This window comes from Acromyrmex echinatior, chromosome 6, assembly GCF_024713525.1.
Source record: "Acromyrmex echinatior isolate Ae372 chromosome 6, ASM2471352v2, whole genome shotgun sequence".
NCBI lineage: Eukaryota > Metazoa > Arthropoda > Insecta > Hymenoptera > Formicidae > Acromyrmex > Acromyrmex echinatior.
In genome coordinates, this window is record NC_141857.1 from 1090947 (window position 1) to 1110082 (window position 19136).

Here is a 19136-nt window from a genome sequence, read left to right on the forward strand (position 1 = left end):
ATTTATAAAAATGGATTTGTTCAAATCTACTTGTTCAAATTATAACACAATTCTTTTAATACAGAAGAGAAATATTCATCTGACAAAGGTTTGCTTACAGTTAGTATATTTTGATTATGTATACATATTTAAGTAATATTGAATATTTACTAATTTTAAATTTTGGTTATAATATATATAATTGTTAAAATATATACTTATTCAGATTTTTATTTATCTGGAAGTTCTCTTTTCACATTTATATGTTTCATTATAAATATGTGTTTCATTATAAAATTAAAGTTTATTAAAATGAAGAAAAAAAAGGCAAAATTGAAAATTTTAGTAAAGCTTATATTTTTTATTAGTGTTAGTATTCATACATATCTCTGTATGAATACAGAATAACACAAACATTAAATCGATATAATATTTAATGAAATAATTTTATATCATAAAAGCTATTCATATAATCACCATAATTTTCGTATGTTTTGCTTAAAGGAAGTACAAAATGGCACAAGACAGCAAACATTCTAATTAGAAAGTATATGTAAAAAATACATCAACATATACTTTATTTAATAATCTCTTGCTTTGCATGCAAACACATTATAAATTAAGTTCACTTATTAACCAAGTACATGTCACACATATACACATATACACACACACACATATATATATATATATATATGTATAGAAAGAGAAAGAACAAAATTGTTTTTCAAAATATATTTTTTTATATTATAGAATATATATTTTTATTAATTACACTCTTATACGTATTATAAGTTTTATCTAATTATTAAGTGCTACAATTTTTATCTTGAGCAGTAGATAATAATACAATGCAACACAAGTATTAATTATACTAATTATATATTGTATGATGTGTGCTTGGTCATTGCTGAAAGCATCAGTGGCATGTTCTGTGTTTTTGGCATGCAACACCTGGCCTTCTTTGAATCAACAACATTGGTTTATTGGGTCTATGGGTCCATCTATATGGTGGTGGGTTGGTTTACTAATAGAAACATCTGCACGAGGCTAGACTATATTGGAACATCAAGGAATGTGATCGGAATACAGATAATAATCTTTCTGGCTATGTGAGTATCGAATGTTAGAATCTTTTCTTAATGTCTGATGAATATAATATGGTATTTTTTATATATCTGCAATATCAGAGATAATGGCTAAAATATTTTATGAAATGAAGAGAAAATTTCTCACATTTGTATACAATAAATATTTAATCTTTTAAGGGGCATAAAGAATTCTAGACTATATTTGATCACATCTATTTGATCACTATATTTTAGATCACATCTATTATGACTGTGTGCGCGCAGATTATACTAGAAATGTTTTAGCAACATAGAGCACTGACGTGTTGTAAATACAAACTGCATTTTCTTCTTTACGCCTGTATCACATGTCTCTGCATAATTAACACATTCATTGTCACTGAATGCACTTTTATAAATTATCTGCTGGTGCTAACTATGATTATTGTATCTTCTATTTTCTTCGAAATATTTTTTCTTGTTCTATTTCTATGTATTTCCTAAATTGTTCTAACTATAAAGAAAAGTTTGCACAATTTATATGGCATGTGTATAATAATTCTAATTGCTTGGCAATGAGTGTGTTACACTTTATGCAAGATGACATTTTAATATAATAGTAGAATTTAATTGTGTGTGTTAAATAAATAATAAAAAAAAATATAAGCTAGACGATATGATTTAATTTGCAAATTATTGAATATGTATAATATGTAAATAATAACACAAGATTATAATATAAATTTTGAAAAATGTTTTCTAAAAAGATACTTTCTAAATGAATTTTTTAACATGATGAAAAATTTTTCTCTATGAAAATGTAATAATGAATCTCTATGAAAATGTTAATATAATACAGTTTTTTATTTTTCTCTATATTTATTAATTTAAAATATTTAAGAAGCTTTTTTTAAGCAATTATACATTAAAAAAATTTTGTTATAATATGGACAATTTTAATTGATTTTTGCATTTATTTTTTCATGGAACAGACAAGACAACCTATATTTGTCCAGTTGCTTCATGCAGCTTTTAATGTATCACAATGTGCATGGTTAAATGCTGGACAAAGATTCAATGTTGAGAATTGTATACGAACTCTATCAGATGTAGGTAAGTATTTTTTAGACTTGTAAAAAAATTCAAAATACTAATTCGGAAATAATGTTTATTTTTATGTAAATTTTGATAATATAACTTTTTAAATCTTTTAGCTAAAGGAAGAGGTATTGCTATACCGACTGATTTGGAAAGTCAAGTCGCTAATATGTTCAACAAAGCAGCTATGCTCAGCAGACAAACTAGCAAATGGTTGCAAGCTGCTAAACAACCAAAAATCGAACGTAGTCAAAGTCAGGTATATATATATATAATTTATAACACATTCATAATTATAAAAATTTTTATAAAATTGATTAGAATGGCTATACGTGCCATCGTGTGAGCAATTGTGTAATGAATTTACTTAAATGCATAGAGTGACCTACAATGTGTGGAAGGCTCTAACAACGAGGTAAAGGTCACTCATGGAAGCATAGCACTTGATTAGTTTAGTAATGCTACGTAGTGCATTTGCTAAAATTAGTACACTGTTACATATAGATCACATAAGCTTCCTCTGTTTCACTAAAGACGTTAATTAGCTATAGCTATATACACATATACATATACATACACATTTATGTATATATATACGAAAAATGTACAACAAAATAAAACTAGACTTAATTTTAATTAAATTCGATATTTAATTATGATTTGATTACATGTTAATGATAAAATCTTAATACAGCAAAGTATTAAATATTAAATACTTATATATTTAAATACTTATATTAATATGTATGAGAATAGATGTTTTGTATTGTGAAATGTATTTAAACTTTTGAACTATAAATTAATTTATTGTAGCGTAGATTGTACGAAAACTCTTGCCTATATGAAACAACTTGATTAGTTGGCTATAATCAATTTATTTATTAATACTATTTGTTTTTAGCTTATGCGTTTAGATCGAAGTATCATAGAAGGTCTACAGGACATAGTGTCTCTGTTAGAGGAACAATTGAAACCTTTGGTACAGTCCGAATTGTCTTTGTTAGTGGATATTCTCTATCGACCTGAATTGCTGTTTCCTGCAGCAACTGATGCCAGAAAGAGATGTGAAAACGGTGGTTTTATTAAAAGGTAGATTTTTTATTTGCAGTATATTAATTGCATTACATATATCACTATATTTACACATTATTTTTTTACAGACTAATCAAACACACCGAGAAATTGTTAGAAGAAAAAGAAGAAAAATTGTGCATTAAAGTTTTAAGGACACTCAGGGAAATGATGGCTATCGATCCTGAATACGGAGAAAAAGTGAGTGTCATGGAATTATATTTTGCATGAAATTAAATGAATCATTTATCATATTAAGGAAGATATATAACACAGCATCGCGGAAAAGGGCATTCAGCTTACTTAAATAGGTTTACGGTAATAGCATAGAAAATATAAGAATATCATTGAATGTGTTGTAAAATAAATACATTGTCTTTGCGAAAAGTGATTCAAATATTTCATAAAAAAATTTCATGTTTTATGCTAATTATCTGGCGTAAACTTACGGTGTATTTTATCATGATATAGCTGAATGCTCGATCGATCGCTCAGCACATTAGACGAATTAATACGCGATTAAATATTTATTTGGCTTGCTGCATAATTACGAGAATAATGTAAAAGTTAATAAGATTTCTCAATACGCCACAAAGTCTTAACGACGGGTGAGTAGGTCTCGTAGAATAGATCTGTAGGTAAAGATGTTTTCATGCTGCGAACGAAGAACGAAGGTATCTCGGAACAGACGGAGTCAGAAACGCAGGGCGAGTCACAAGTTGGAACAGATTCCAATGATCAGTCTGAGAATCGACAAATTATTCAGCAAGAGCCGGTAAAAATTAAAGTAGATAGAAAGAAATATGGGCACAACGTATATGAAACGAAATTTTATGCCAAACGTATTATACTGAAAAGAGATCGGTGATTGCGTGATGTAATTTAGGACGCGCGAACGATACTTTTAACACCACTACGACATTACATGCTGTTGCATTGTCAAAAGCAAAATTCACCTAGGATATATCATCAGAAAAGAAGAAGAATCTATTTAATTTATTCTAAACTTCTCTCCTCTCTGATCTGGAAATCATAACAAATCATAATTTACTTTCCATTTTAAAAGCTAACGATAATAATAAATATGTTGCTAACTGTAGTTGATTAATTGTGTGATTAAGTTGTTGACTAAGTGATTGTCCATTATATGTTATATATACACACACATCGAGTCGTAAATGATGTGGTAAATTCCGTAAAGTAGAGAATATGATGTGGTAAAATTCCGTAAAGTAGAGAATATGGTATGGTAAAATTCCGTAAAGTAGAGAACATAATGTACGTTGTGTAGATCTTTTATGCATGACGCTTGATTTATGCATGTTTTAATTTATCTTCGTTTCTTATTATATTTATATGTTCATTTCTTATTATTTTATCTCGTTTGCAATATTTTACATTAAATAAGTCATCTCTATGTCTCCATGTAGAGTATTACATTTTGAAAAAATACATATGATATTGGTATATTATATTTATATATTATATAAGTACATGATATAAGGATTATATGCTTATATGTAAAAGTAATTTTGATTCACGGTGCAAAGTAACAAATAATTAATAAAAGTATGCATTAACAATGTGCTTACAATAATGTTTTTGTAAGAAAAATTGTTATAATTTTCTGTAATTACCGTGTATTAAAGACTTTTACAAGCTACATCTTTGGAAATATTATTTCTAAAGATTTGTTTAATACAAAAAAAAGATATATATCTCAATAATATTATTATATACAAGCATAGAGATATATATAATATAGCTTTATAGATAGATATATAAATGTAAATTATGTAGTAAGATGTACCAATACAATGATAGATTATATATTTTAATAATTACACTAATAATTATAATACACATATTACATATTTTAATTATTAATACTTTTAGTCACTTGAAAGGGAGTCACATATACTGTGAATGTGAAATTTTATGTGAATTTTATTGTTTTGTTAATTCCTTACTCCAATGACATGAATGTATTATTTATTATAGATAGTTGAATATTTATACTCACAATTATTCACAGTTAACACGTTTTGAGCATAAATATACATTGATATATTAAAATATCATTGTATGCATATCCAAAATATGTGTGTTGCTATTATTCACTCTTATGTGCTTTACCCCAGGATTACACTTTTATGTATGTGAATACAATCTTACACCTTTACATCAATTTAATTACTTATTCTCTGAAGTCTTCGATTTTCATATGAATCTTCATCAATTGTAAATGTACAAATATGTGAATGTTGTTTACATTAACGTTTACCTTTTTCTCTCATATTGCACTTTATTTTGTCTCAAATTAAAAATTTTATGTCAATGATATAATGAATTTTTTTCCTACACGCATCCTAAATTGCACAAGGTATTTCTCACACCTATAAGCACATAAAGCACCGATTTTGTAAATATACGATTCAAATCCGTGCATAGATATTATTTGTGATACAAAACTATTTGTGAATATATGAAAAGGAATATATCTGTATTCTAGATTTCTTTTTTTTTTATTAATGTTGTGCACTATGTATTGGTACATCATTCTGATTTTAAACGTGTAATAAAATGTTGACGTTAAATACTTCTTTTTTTCGTAGGGAGACGCATTGAGAAATAATCTTTTGACGCGTTATTTTGGCAAAAGTTTTATACAAAATCCGGAGAATGTTGATATTGGAGTATCCCGTAGTGCGACTATTACTCACGGTCCAGGAGGTAGGTCATAAGATATTATTTCTAGATTTTATTATTTGGATGATAGATTTCTAATAGCAAACTAATAATTGCTATATTTATAGCAAAGATATTAAGCCGAGCTGGTAGAACATTGCATGATGTGCAAACTCATCTTGATCGTGAAGGTGCTTCAGATTTAGTGGTAGAATTGGTAATTAAGAGTGTACACTCTCCGAGCATATTTGTAGAAGTCGTGGAATTAGGTATCGCGCTCTTGGAAGGTGGAAATCCTATTATACAAAGGAGTATATTTAATAAATTAATGGGTGCCGATTTAAGTCAATCATTCTTTAAGGTACGTTAGTCTCACAATTTTATAATGTGAATGTAAACGTTTACATTATTATTTCTCACATAGGTATTTTACGATAAAATGAAAGATTCTCAGCAAGAGATTAAATCTACCGTGACAGTAAATACATCTGATATGGCAGCGAAAGCACATGAGGATAAGGAGAGCAAAGAAGTTGACAAATTATCGCGAAAACGTGGATCAGGTATAAGATAAAATAAATACTAGATAGTAATATATATTATATTACTAAATAGTAATATACCAAGCTATAATTCTCTTTTTAATTGATGCTTTTTTATACATTTCTGTAAATATATATATAGTCTAAACATAATAAATTCATTAAGCCATACATATGCAGGAAAGCCTAATGGAATGGTAATAACCGATGAGCTGCACGAGGAATTGAATCAGGTTGCGGCGTCTAACGCACAGGCGTATGCAAACATGCGCAATGGTCTTGCACCTGGCGAAGATACAGCAAATAATACGTTAGATGATTTAAGCGAAAAGTCAGACAGAAATAAAAGTGGCAATTCGTCTGGTGGCGAGAAGGAAGAGGGTCAATTGAGTCCTAAAGTTTTGGTGATGCAACCAATTCTGCGTTTCTTGCAGTTACTCTGTGAGAATCACAATAGAGAATTGCAGGTGCTGACCAAAATTCATATTTTTATTATGACACATTTCGCGATATTAATAAATATTTTCTTCTTTCATAGAATTTCCTAAGAAATCAAAATAATAAAACGAACTTCAATCTTGTGTCGGAAACACTCATGTTTTTGGATTGCATTTGTGGCTCTACTACCGGTGGATTGGGCCTTCTTGGCCTCTATATTAATGAATATAATGTAGCGCTGATTAATCAAACTTTAGAAACGTTGACGGAATACTGTCAAGGACCATGCCATGATAATCAAAATTGCATCGCCACACACGAGTCCAATGGCTTAGATATAATAACGGCATTGATACTGAACGATATCAATCCTTTGGGAAAGACTAGAATGGATCTGGTACTAGAATTAAAGAATAATGCCAGTAAATTATTGTTAGCGATTATGGAAAGTAGAGGTGATAGTGAGAACGCTGAAAGAATTATGTACAACATGAATCCGAAACAGCTCGTAGATGTAGCATGCAAGGCTTTTCATCAAGAATCATTAGATGATTCTAGCGATATCGACGATTCTTCAACGAATGCAGAAGAAGGAGTATCGCCCAAAGAAGTAAGGAACAATATTTTACGATAAACAGAAATAAATTTAATCTATTCCATGTACTTTTTTATTGTAGGTTGGGCATAATATCTATATTTTGTGTCATCAATTAGCGCAACACAACAAAGAATTAGCAGTGATGTTGAAGCCGTCAGAACAGAATAATGCGGATCCAAAAATTAATAAAGCACTAGAATATTATGCGTCTCATACAGCTCAAATAGAGGTGCTGTAGTTTCTGTATAAATAAATAAAGATAGAATTTGTTTTGAAAAGTAATATATCAATATTTTTATATTTCAGATTGTAAGACATGATAGAACACTTGAACAAATTGTCTTCCCGATACCGGAAATTTGTGAACTTATAACTATGGATACAAAAATAAGAGTGCTGAACACTACGGAGCGAGATGATCAAGGATCAAAAGTTTCTGATTTTTTCGAGAGAACGGAAGATATGTTTAATGAAATGAAGTGGCAAAAGAAGCTTAGGGGTACGCCTAAAATAAATTGAAATATTATGATTTTGTATTATTATATAATATAATATAAATTATATAATATTATACAATATAAATTCTTATTTTTAATAGGTCAACCAATGTTGTTCTGGATGAGCAGTTATATGTCGCTATGGAGTAACATTTTATTCAATTGCGCCGTTCTTATAAATCTTATTGTAGCGTTTTTCTATCCATTTGTAGATTCTGTGCCTAGTAAGTTTTATAATTAATGAGGTTCAAATCTCTTGGATACTATATCTTAAGAAATAACAAATGATATCTGTCTTTGTTCTGTTTAGAACTCAGTTATCATTTATCAGCTTTAATTTGGACAGTCATGCTTGCATCTGCTGCTATTGTTATTACGCTGCCAAGGGAGTCCGGTATACGTACATTTGTTGCGTCAACGATATTGCGATTGATTTTTTCTGTAGGTCCAGAACCGACACTGTGGCTGCTCGGTTTTGTTACGGTAAAGACATAAAATTCAAACATGTTTGTGTAAGATACATTATCTTTACTTATTGCTGAATGCATCATAATTATATGTTTCAGATTACATTAAAAGTTGTACATCTTATAAGTATTATAGGTAATCAGGGTACCCTGACTAGAAGCGTAGAGCAAATAATAACAAATATTGAACTTTTGTACCATATGTCATATATAACATTTTGTGTTCTGGGACTTTTTATGCATCCATTTTTCTATTCAGTTTTAGTAAGTAACGAAATGATTGATTTGTATTTTTTTCACAATATGAAGGATTATAATGCAGAATTATAATATTGTTATTCTTTTCAGCTCTTCGATGTAGTCTATCGCGAGGAGACTTTGCTCAATGTAATAAAATCTGTAACTCGAAATGGAAGATCTATTATACTCACGGCTGTGCTCGCCTTGATTTTAGTTTACATGTTTTCCATTATTGGTTTTATGTTTTTCAAGGACGACTTCCTTGTTCCTGTAGACGAGGAGATTATATGTAAGTTCAACCTCCTGCTAGTTTTACATGTAGATTTTCATTTTTTTAACATACATTCATTCAAAAATTATTTTCTTCGTAGCTTCCATTGAGCAGAAAATCGCGAATACTTGTAGCGCTGGCAGCAAAGAAAACTGTGACGCTACGGAGACTATATCACGTTATGCTAGCGAAGGTAGATATATATATATAGCAATAATATAATATAATTTTTTTATTTCATGTGAAAATGTATTGAAATAAATTAATAATTCAGCAAATGTACGAGAGAATAAACCCGAAATAGTTAATGTTGGCGGAGAGTTAAAAGAACGAACATGTGATTCACTCGTCATGTGCATCGTTACTACGTTAAATCAAGGATTGAGGAATGGTGGTGGAATAGGAGATATTCTGCGAGCACCTTCTAGCGTTGTAAGTACAAAGATATTCATGACAATGATGATATGAAGTGTCAATAATGGTAAACTTACCTCATAAAAATTTGTGTTATATTTCAGGAACCTTTATTTGTTGCAAGAGTTGTATATGATTTACTATTCTTCTTCATTGTGATAATTATTGTTCTGAATCTCATCTTTGGTGTGATTATTGATACATTTGCGGATCTTAGATCGGAGAAACAACAGAAAGAATTAATTTTGAAAAATACTTGTTTTATTTGTGGTAATTATTTATTGATTTTATAACTTTCACATATTATAAGATATATTTTACGATTTTATATTGAATTATTTTTTTTTGTTATATAGGCTTAAACAGATCAGCTTTCGATAACAAAATAGTTTCCTTTGAGGAACATATAAAACACGAACATAACATGTGGCATTATCTCTATTTCATTGTCTTGGTGAAAGTAAAGGACCCGACAGAATTCACGGGTCCGGAGTCGTACGTTTACGCCATGGTTAAGGTAATGGTTCATAGAGCTTGAAAAACTTGGGCGATGCTTGTACCTTTAAGCTCTATGTACTTTCACAGGATCGGAATCTGGAATGGTTCCCGAGATTGCGAGCCAAGTCATTAGCGGCGGACGAAGGTGAAGGAGAACAAGTGGAATTAAGGAGTCTGCAGTCACAATTAGAATCTACACAGATGTTAGTTAGATGTCTGTCCCAACAACTTACGGAGCTTCGTGATCAGGTAATAATCACTAATTCTTCAAATTACTTCAAAGATTAACGAGAATATCCAAGAGATTGAGCAATCAAATGATATTAAATTATATATTATATAATTTTCTTTCTTCCTAATAGATGACGGAGCAACGAAAGCAGAAGCAACGGCTAGGCCTTCTGAATTCTGCTTCTGCAATATTGCATAATATACCCACGTAAATTTAAGATATATGTTTTATAGTTTTCTTTTTATTCTGGACGAATCTCAGTTTGATACTCCACAAGACAGTACATACGTAAAGATATTCGTGTGTTCTTAACTGGCATTTAAAAATATGAGGACATACCAAGTGGGTAACCCGAGGCATTTTTACGGTTTTGTTCCTAATTTTAATGAAAGTAAAATACGCTTAGGGCATTAAGATAATTATCCTTTTATTGTAAAGTCTCTTGGTCCAATTTATCGGTCAGTCATTAAGGAACTTGAATACCGTAAATTGCATTGTCTATCGATGTGTGAATATTGTTATGCATATATAGAGAAATTAACCGTATCTATTGATATATTAGAACAGATAAACTACTTAAAACTTCCAATTACTAAAACATTGTAAGGTAATATTCTAATGACTTATAGAATATTTTTGTTTTTATGTGATCACTATATTATGTTTTAGTTTTTGTTATTTTAATATTTATATGTATCCAAATAGATATATTAAATATAGATTATAGTACTGTCTTTACAGTTATAAATTTTATATTTTGCATTATTCAAGCCATGGTTGTGTTATGCGAATTTTCTTTTGGTAATAAAGAGTTTTAAAAACTAGAAATATATTTCTAAAATTGTACAGATTTTCTGTATTATAAGTTTAATTATATATAGTTAGATTTTTCTTTTAGTTCAGAATAATTCCTTTTTTGTTAGAATCACGTTCTTTACGATTGTACTATAATAATAATTATTTTCTTACTTTGTGTACAGATGTGATGAAACACACATGGAATTATTTAAAAAATATATTTAGTGAAAGTACATATCTAATTTTTCGTAATAATAAATAAAACGCTCAAATTTTAATTTGATAAAAATCGTTGAAATTTGTATCCTGCAATATTTAGATTGTTAAATTGTTAATGAAGATATATAAATACGCGGTTAAAAGATATATGCATAATTGAAAGATTAAAGTTTACATTTGGGATATCAGATTGCTGGTTCAGTTGTTCAAGGTGATTCTAATCAGAATATTATCAACATAATTAACAAAAACATGGTAATTAATAGGGATCAATGAACTCTATCTAATATGTATAGGAAAAATCTTTTGAATTTTTAGATTCTGATGGACGAGTTTTAAAAAATATTGTCCGACTATTGATTGTTAATGTATAAACGCGTGCGTGCGCGATAGTTGATATATTATAAATTTTAATCAAGTTGTGTTATGTTACTATATTATGGTATAGATGCATTAATTGAACATTGTATGCCACAGCGCTGTTATTACGGAGTTAAAATTTAATTCCTTTTCAAAATAATACTTGAGATTTTTGTGTCTATATGTGAATATATAATAATATATACATTTTATTTGTTTTTAATGTAATATCGAATCTAACGCAATTGTATATATTTTATTAGATATCACAATTGTCTAGAAAAATGAAACATGTTACTTAGAGCCAATTACTTTTTATCCCCATATGTTATTAATTATTAATTATATATATATATATATATGTATATATATATATATACATATTGATCTCCTCATCTTTCCTCTTTCTTTTACGCCAGACTATACTTGTTAAAATCTTTAAATAATATCCATTAAAATATGTTACTTTTAATGTTTGTCTCGTACGTTTTTACTATATAATATATACACATATGTATACACAGCTACACACATTATGTATGTAGATTACGTTCATACTTACATGTGAATAAATTATGTTCTTTTTTAATGAAGCTATATTTATTATGTGATATTTTCATATTCATAATATCATAGTTTTTCATAATAAATCTTCTCACAAATTAATATATTAATAATATAGAAAATATTCGTGTTTTTTTTTGTGATAAAAACAGTGTCGCGTGAACACGCATGCATACTTGATATATAAGTTTTATACAGTAATATATTTTGAGTATTGTAAATTTTAATATTTAAAAAAAAATGAGAATTAGATTTTAATTATGATATTTAGTTTAATTTGATGATGTTATATCTATCTTGTGCTTTCTCGTAATCAATTTCATGTGAGATTAAAAACAAGCAAATGACAAATATAACATTTAAATTTATATTTTAAAAAGATTTTGTGTATATAAGAGACTTAATGATACATATATATTAATTTAATTAACTGTGAATTCAAATTTTTTTAGTTTTCTTTCTAATAAAATTGTTTTCAAGTAATTGACAAAACTACAATTACTGCATTACTTAAATATTTCATTAACGTAATAATGCATTTGAAATTGCTGTACGTTACTGATAACGTAATAAATCCATAATAAAACTAGAAATATTAATATATAATGTAGAATATTGCATATTAATTAAAAAATATGTTTATATATTTTTATTGAACCAAATATTTATATAATTAGACTGTAATTGTAATTAAAGTGTAATTACCTTTTCCACTGAAAGCAACTGTAATTTTTATCCATCTCTCTGTCTTGCTTTGCTATTCAATATGTTACTTTTTTATTTTTTGTAATTTTTAAAATTGAGCATATAATCTAAAAAAATTTCTCACTGTGAGAACTAGTCTGAAACAGAAGGACAATTAGTGTTTCATTTTACTTTATTTAGACTTTATATGAAACAATTGACTATTTATTGTGACTTATATATATATTTTTATATACGCGGCTAATACATGTACATGTAACACGTATATTTCTTTCGTAGGTCGCATGTTTGTGTAAAATCGGTATGCTTTTCAGACGAAAAGCCAGCTATTGTATAAATGCGCAGTGAACACAATTTCTACAAATGTGAGAATATTGCATGAACACAAAGACGTGTGGCATTTATCGTACTTCCGTTTGAGAAATTAATTTCTCTCATCTCTACGCTTTTTATATAATTATTGGATATTGCTGTGCCTTGGATTTTGTTCTCATTCAACATTAGTCGGTTCTGTGATAGTTAAATAGGTACGGACTTTCATATCTGTTTTGACGAGGTTTCTTCAACGTGGTTATGCTTATCTTATAAATTATAACATAATCACAATATGATCGAGTGCCTTTTTCTGTGTTATATCGCTAAATATGAATTCAATTTGTTTAGAAACGGTATATAAAGGTAGTTCGGTTTGTTAGAAGAACAGTAAACATTCTCAGACAAAACTCCCGATATGAAATATAATGTATCAAATGTATCAAAAGTCATAATAACAAAAATAGATACAAATTAATGTATATTAATGAACTATTTTCTGGGAATTTAAAACTTTAACTTTGATATTAAAAAGACTGAAAAAATTCGATATTATATATAAGGATTGTTAAAAAACTCGCGAGGTAAACACTTTTCTCTTTCGTTGAAACGATACGAAAAAGAATAGATGCTCTATCAGCAGTAACTAACTGTCTAGCGTCTGTTTTTTTTTATCTGTCTTGCTCAATGAGATGATGGAAAGTGTTTAGCTCACAAGCTGAGTATCTATACTATATATATATATATATAAATATAATATATATATATATATATATATATATATATATATGTGTGTGTTTTTTTTCAAAACGAGATCATGTGCATGTACATAAAAATAATTTATCAAGAATAATACGCAAATATAATACAAATAAAATATGATACAAATTTCTTTGCATTGCATAATTGCATTTAAGATAAAAAGATCCTTTAAAAAGAGAAAATGCAAAGAATTGACTAGTATTCTTATACTTAGGCCAACACGTTATATTACATTATACTTAGTTAAATGTAAAACGATCTTTCGTGGATTTATTATAAAATCAATGGAAAATCGTAGAAATATTCTCGCACTATCCAAGTACGCGATCTGCGATTTGGTTTTACTGGCTGGCATTTTGGTGAATTGCGTACATTATATATTTACGACCTAGCATTTATTTTTCATTTCCTTTTTTACTCCAGTAATAATAAATCATGAGTTTGCCAGTGAATCGGCGCGCCCTATCGTGAAACACTTGGAGAATGGATGTTTGATGTCAGTTTTTAATTATAGATCTCTCTATTTCTCTTACTTTCGAAAGGGAGAAAGATAATATGAATCAATAACTTTGTCAAGATAAAGGCATCCCGTTCGGCTGACAAAACGTATAACAATATATCGCGAAGTGCCTTCAGGCACGCGAAACTCGTTCGTTAAAATACATTCTCTCTTCCTTCGTTTCGGAGCCGCGTAAGATTATTTATCTTATTGTTACTTTACAATAATCCGTAGACTTAGGGTAGACAATTAATTGTGTTCTGTACAAATTCTATCAACGCCGCTATCTATGTACACATGTCGCTATATACCGTTGGTTGTAATCTCTTACACGTGTAATTTGGCATTCGCGTGAGAGAGGTGACTCGTGTGATTCTCGCTACTTCAAATCCGTGCATCGCGTTCTTGTATGTTAATCTTTATATATATGTATATATATATATACACATGCCAGCGCGCTGGCATTAATAATATGTTTCAAATAAAAGTTGAAAAATCTGTGAAAATCGTGAAAATATAATGGAAAATAATACGCGATATTTTCAGGAATCGGAGAAATCGCGATTTTTTAATAGAATCCTGTAGTTTTAATAAAAATTCAACAGTTAGTTTATAAAAAACATTTTAAAAAATTAAATGTCTAAATTCTCAAATAAAATATTAAAAAAATAATATTTTATATAATAAAGAATATAAATTAAAGAAATATATATTCGAAAATATATATATGAAATATAGAATATATATTAAAGAATAAAATTGAAGATAATATGTTATTGTATTGTAATAAAGTAACGACGAAATGTGAGGAGTAGAGCAATGAAAAATCTTGAAACAACTTTCATTATTTATTTGCATAGAGAATATAAAAAGTTTCAAATTAATCGGATGAGAAGTGGATGCTCTAAAGACTTTCACAGATCTGTTTCTTTAGATCAAATGACAGTCGGTTGTGCGAGCTAATCGCTTATTAGACATGCTGATCACTCTCTTTAATTCCGACGTACATGTTTATGTATGTATGTGTTTGTGTGTGTGTGTGTATTTTGGTGTGTATAATATGTATATATATGCATACGATTCGATCGGAGAACGGTAAACTCTGGCTCGTTAGCTCTCCATTCGCACCGCGCGAATAAGATTAGATCATATATTGTAGAGAAAAATATAACAGAGATCAGTTAAAATTTCCTCAGGGTATTTATCCCCTGCATCGCGCGACGCGTCCTTTCTCGCATCCTAAAATATTTCTCTTGTGATAATTATGTAGCGGGGGATTAACGAGCCAGCCCGCAAAATCTCAACTGCCGATCGAGGGAGAGTGCCGAATTGTGCCATCTTCTGAAAACATCTCACATCGAGCGATGTAAAACGTGGACCGGCGTGAGTCCTTATCGTTTATGTACACGTGAGACAATAACGTGGGTTTCGCGGTTTTCGATTAACAGGAACAGTGTGTGCATTAACGCGAGCTTCCCCGAGCTTAACAGTCTCAACAGTTGAACGGGCGCGCGAGTAGGATCGCGAACACGAGGATGAGGGCCGTTCCTCGCGGCTCAGCCTTACTCGAGGAGCGCACTGCGTGCCCTAAGTTCGAAGTTGGCGATGGTCCACTTTTGCGAGTATTGGCGATCACTGTCTGACTTCGCCATCTCATCGTATATTGCGGGGCTGTCCTCCCAAGGGCCTGTAGTCTGAAAATAAAGGTCAAATTTTACCTTTATGCACTGATAAATATCTCTCATAAGCTAAGAGCTTTGTTTTTTTTTAACGAACATTACATGGCTTTTTAATTGAAACTGCTTATATTTTTCAATGTGAAGATGTCAGCTATAATTTTTGTATATTTCAAAATATCTTTTCCATAAATGTAATCTGAGATATTAAAAGTTGAAGATGATTACTGACGATTATATAAGCATGATGATAATAATTTTATTGATGTACGAGTGAAATGAATTACATAAAAGTATAGAGAATTGCATCTTAGGTAAGGTAAAATATTAGTAATAATATTGTTTACAAAACTAAACTTTTAAATTTGTGTCAAACTTTAAATACTTTTCTTGAATTATTATTTATTTTAGCTCAGAGTTATTTCAATAATTAATTTTATTATTTAATATATTCAATAGTTATAATTTCATGTAGATATATCATAATTTCAGACAATGTAAATCAATGCATATTTAAAAGCAATTTGACATCAAAGTTTTAGTACATACATAGCGATAACCTCTGTTCTTTTAATTTTTTTTGTTTTTTTAATTTTGTTCTTCTATAATTTCTCAGATTTATTCCAGGTAGAAATATTATTCTTGCAGTACTAATAAAAGTGATAAAAGTGATAAAAGTGATAAACAAGGAGTAATAAAAATCTTTTGGAACTAACTTAAGATCTTATTGAGCGAATTAATATATTACATGTATAATTCGAACTTAATATAATTTATTTAGTAAGTAGTAGAATTAAAATATACAATATTTATACAAAATGATAAAAATGATTTTAATTTTTCTATTCGAATGCCAATTGATTACTGCCAGAGTCATTGAGAAAGTACTCATAAGAAGCTGCTGTTAAGCATATTTTTCTTTATAGCACACAGATTATGGAATAAGGGAAGTAATGTGCCGCGGTTGAGATTGCCGTAAGGCGAGATGAATGATGGCCGATTGTTAATCAGTGAATAATTTCTTCGTGCGAGACGACAGTAACGGATTACGCGAGCATCAATCCACTGTGGTTTTATGTAGTACATACAGAGCATGAATTCGATCGTGTACACCAGTAAAACGCTGTTATATTTCAGCCAACCAAGTCATAATCTCCTTCGTCGAAACTGTCGCGGAACTGTCGTTAAACGTACCTAATAGACAAGATCACGGCAGAACTTTCGCCAGGTTAATCGGCGAAAGCGATCGTCAGGGTAAGAAACTCACCTAACCACCACGGTATTCATCTTCCACGGCAGGGTGAAATTCTTGTGCGTGTCTCTCGAACAGAACGTGTGCAATCTGATTCCGGCGGGATCGCCGTTCTTCCTGTACTCATGTATCGTTAGGTTCCACGCCGTGCAAGGTCCTAAAATAGAAGAAGCATTGTATAAAGCGGACAGCATCGCAAACTTCGGTATTATCCAATTTTTATATAAAAGTTCAAATATCTTTTCTAAATTTATTGTAAAAAAAAAATAAATACACTTTTATTATATAATAGGAATCCAAGCAATCGATCGAGTCTAAAAGTTAAAAATTTCATTCACTTAGCCTCAATATAAGATTGATTTTAATCTTGATTCAATTTCCTTTATCTTTTTCTAGTTTTAAGAATTAAAAAAAAATAATAAGTTAAACCGAAATTAAAGTTAATCTTACATTGCTGAAATCGAGCTTTAGCCGTTTTTTAAATATCATCATCGTGCCTCCAGTCAAATCGATGGTTCGAGTAAAGAGACACGGTGTCTTTTAGTCTTTTTCGCCAAGTATGGGCATAACGTGAATGTGTGTTTGTGAATGTATGCATCGTAATATATCCAAATAAATCATAAATATTACGGGTATTACAAGTCGTTATGCGGTGTATAAGTAGAAAGGGCATTACGAGATGTATTGTTTTATTAATTTCTAATTTCTTACCGAAGAAAAATCTCTATTCTAAATTAATTTGTGTCAGATTAAAAAACCTTCCTTGAATTTATATTTTTTTAATTAGATTGAATTATTTTAAAGTAATATATTTAAGAATATTTTAAAGTAATTCAATAATTAATTTCATTATTTGTATGTATATAAATAATTAATAACTTGTAACAATTGTGCGAATAAATATTATACGCTTTGTTTTTTTATATTTCTCATACAAGAATTATTTTTTCCAGGGAGATAATATGCATGCATGAGAGGATAATATAATAATTCTGTTTATTGTCAATGTTTCATCAAGACAAGATTTCTTGTCTTAAAAAGCATTTCTTGAATCCAAGAATCTTGAATTTTCTTTGAAATTTTTTGATTTTTTAAGCAGGCTCGTTGCATCGTAAGAGATAATAAGAAATAGGTACAAATTGAATTGTCGAGTCGTCTCGTAGTTTACTATGTTTAAATTCATGGTTTAAAAGTGTGCCTATACTTTCTATTATGGGCAAATTTATTAATAAAAATTAAAAATATTTCTCAAATTATCATTTTTATAATAATATTATGAGATTATTGCTAAATGTAACTATTTCGGATTATTAGATTCCTAAGATTATTAGACATAATTACTATATATTTTAATCATTCCTGATTTAATTGATACTATTAGTAGAAATACGTAAATGTTTATACATAATATACTTTTGCAAGTAATCTCGCAATATTGATTTTATATATATATATATATATATTCCTTTACATAAATGTAAAGGTTAATATCTGGTACAACAAGGACGTATCGGTGAGTATAATTTAATTTGATTAAATCAGGAACTTTATTTTTTCATTAATCGATTTACATTCTGCTCATATACTATTTTGTTATTTAGTGAAAATGTATGAATATATATTTCTATAATATATAACCTGTTATAAATACCAATAAATACAAAAATATTGAAACCTAACATATTCAAAACTTTTCAAATCAGAAAAAATAATAAAATATTAAAATAATAAAGTATTAAAAATAAAAACTATCACGGAAATTCAAGTAATTTCAAGAAATTTCTTGATTTATTGTCAAGAAATCTTAATCTTGTTAACAATTTCTTGTCTTGTCTTGAAATCAATTTCCAATTTCTTGTTTTGATCTTGTCTTGATTTAAGACAAA

At 29.0% G+C, this 19136-nt stretch overlaps 2 protein-coding genes across 21 annotated transcripts in view; one reads left to right on the forward strand and one right to left on the reverse strand.

The window, feature by feature from the left end:
* The window catches only part of LOC105143165 (Inositol 1,4,5,-trisphosphate receptor), a 50595-nt gene extending 38526 nt beyond the window's left edge, over window positions 1–12069 (forward strand). For 2 of the 6 annotated variants that reach the window (XM_011051246.2, XM_011051248.2), the window contains 23 exons: window positions 1014–1091; window positions 2042–2162; window positions 2264–2406; window positions 3049–3236; window positions 3308–3419; window positions 3886–3993; window positions 5834–5951; window positions 6035–6267; window positions 6331–6469; window positions 6629–6915; window positions 6987–7496; window positions 7564–7713; window positions 7791–7983; window positions 8083–8205; window positions 8292–8464; window positions 8548–8712; window positions 8797–8977; window positions 9060–9152; window positions 9234–9391; window positions 9478–9643; window positions 9730–9890; window positions 9959–10120; window positions 10234–12069. In XM_011051246.2, the coding sequence (XP_011049548.1) occupies window positions 1014–1091; window positions 2042–2162; window positions 2264–2406; window positions 3049–3236; window positions 3308–3419; window positions 3886–3993; window positions 5834–5951; window positions 6035–6267; window positions 6331–6469; window positions 6629–6915; window positions 6987–7496; window positions 7564–7713; window positions 7791–7983; window positions 8083–8205; window positions 8292–8464; window positions 8548–8712; window positions 8797–8977; window positions 9060–9152; window positions 9234–9391; window positions 9478–9643; window positions 9730–9890; window positions 9959–10120; window positions 10234–10314 (3843 nt within the window). In that variant the 3' untranslated portion in view covers window positions 10315–12069. Of the gene's footprint in view, window positions 1–1013; window positions 1092–2041; window positions 2163–2263; window positions 2407–2526; window positions 2563–3048; window positions 3237–3307; window positions 3420–3885; window positions 3994–5833; window positions 5952–6034; window positions 6268–6330; window positions 6470–6628; window positions 6916–6986; window positions 7497–7563; window positions 7714–7790; window positions 7984–8082; window positions 8206–8291; window positions 8465–8547; window positions 8713–8796; window positions 8978–9059; window positions 9153–9233; window positions 9392–9477; window positions 9644–9729; window positions 9891–9958; window positions 10121–10233 lie in introns of all 6 variants that reach the window. The other 4 variants (XM_011051249.2, XM_011051253.2, XM_087407256.1 and 1 more) reach the window with 3 other exon arrangements.
* Window positions 12070–12903: 834 nt separating this feature from the next.
* The window catches only part of LOC105143170 (uncharacterized), a 440192-nt gene continuing 433959 nt past the window's right edge, over window positions 12904–19136 (reverse strand). For all 15 annotated transcript variants that reach the window (XM_087407269.1, XM_087407271.1, XM_087407270.1 and 12 more), the window contains 2 exons: window positions 17266–17407; window positions 12904–16016 (listed from right to left, as the gene is read on the reverse strand). In XM_087407269.1, the coding sequence (XP_087263395.1) occupies window positions 15815–16016; window positions 17266–17407 (344 nt within the window). In that variant the 3' untranslated portion in view covers window positions 12904–15814. The remainder of the gene's footprint in view (window positions 16017–17265; window positions 17408–19136) is intronic.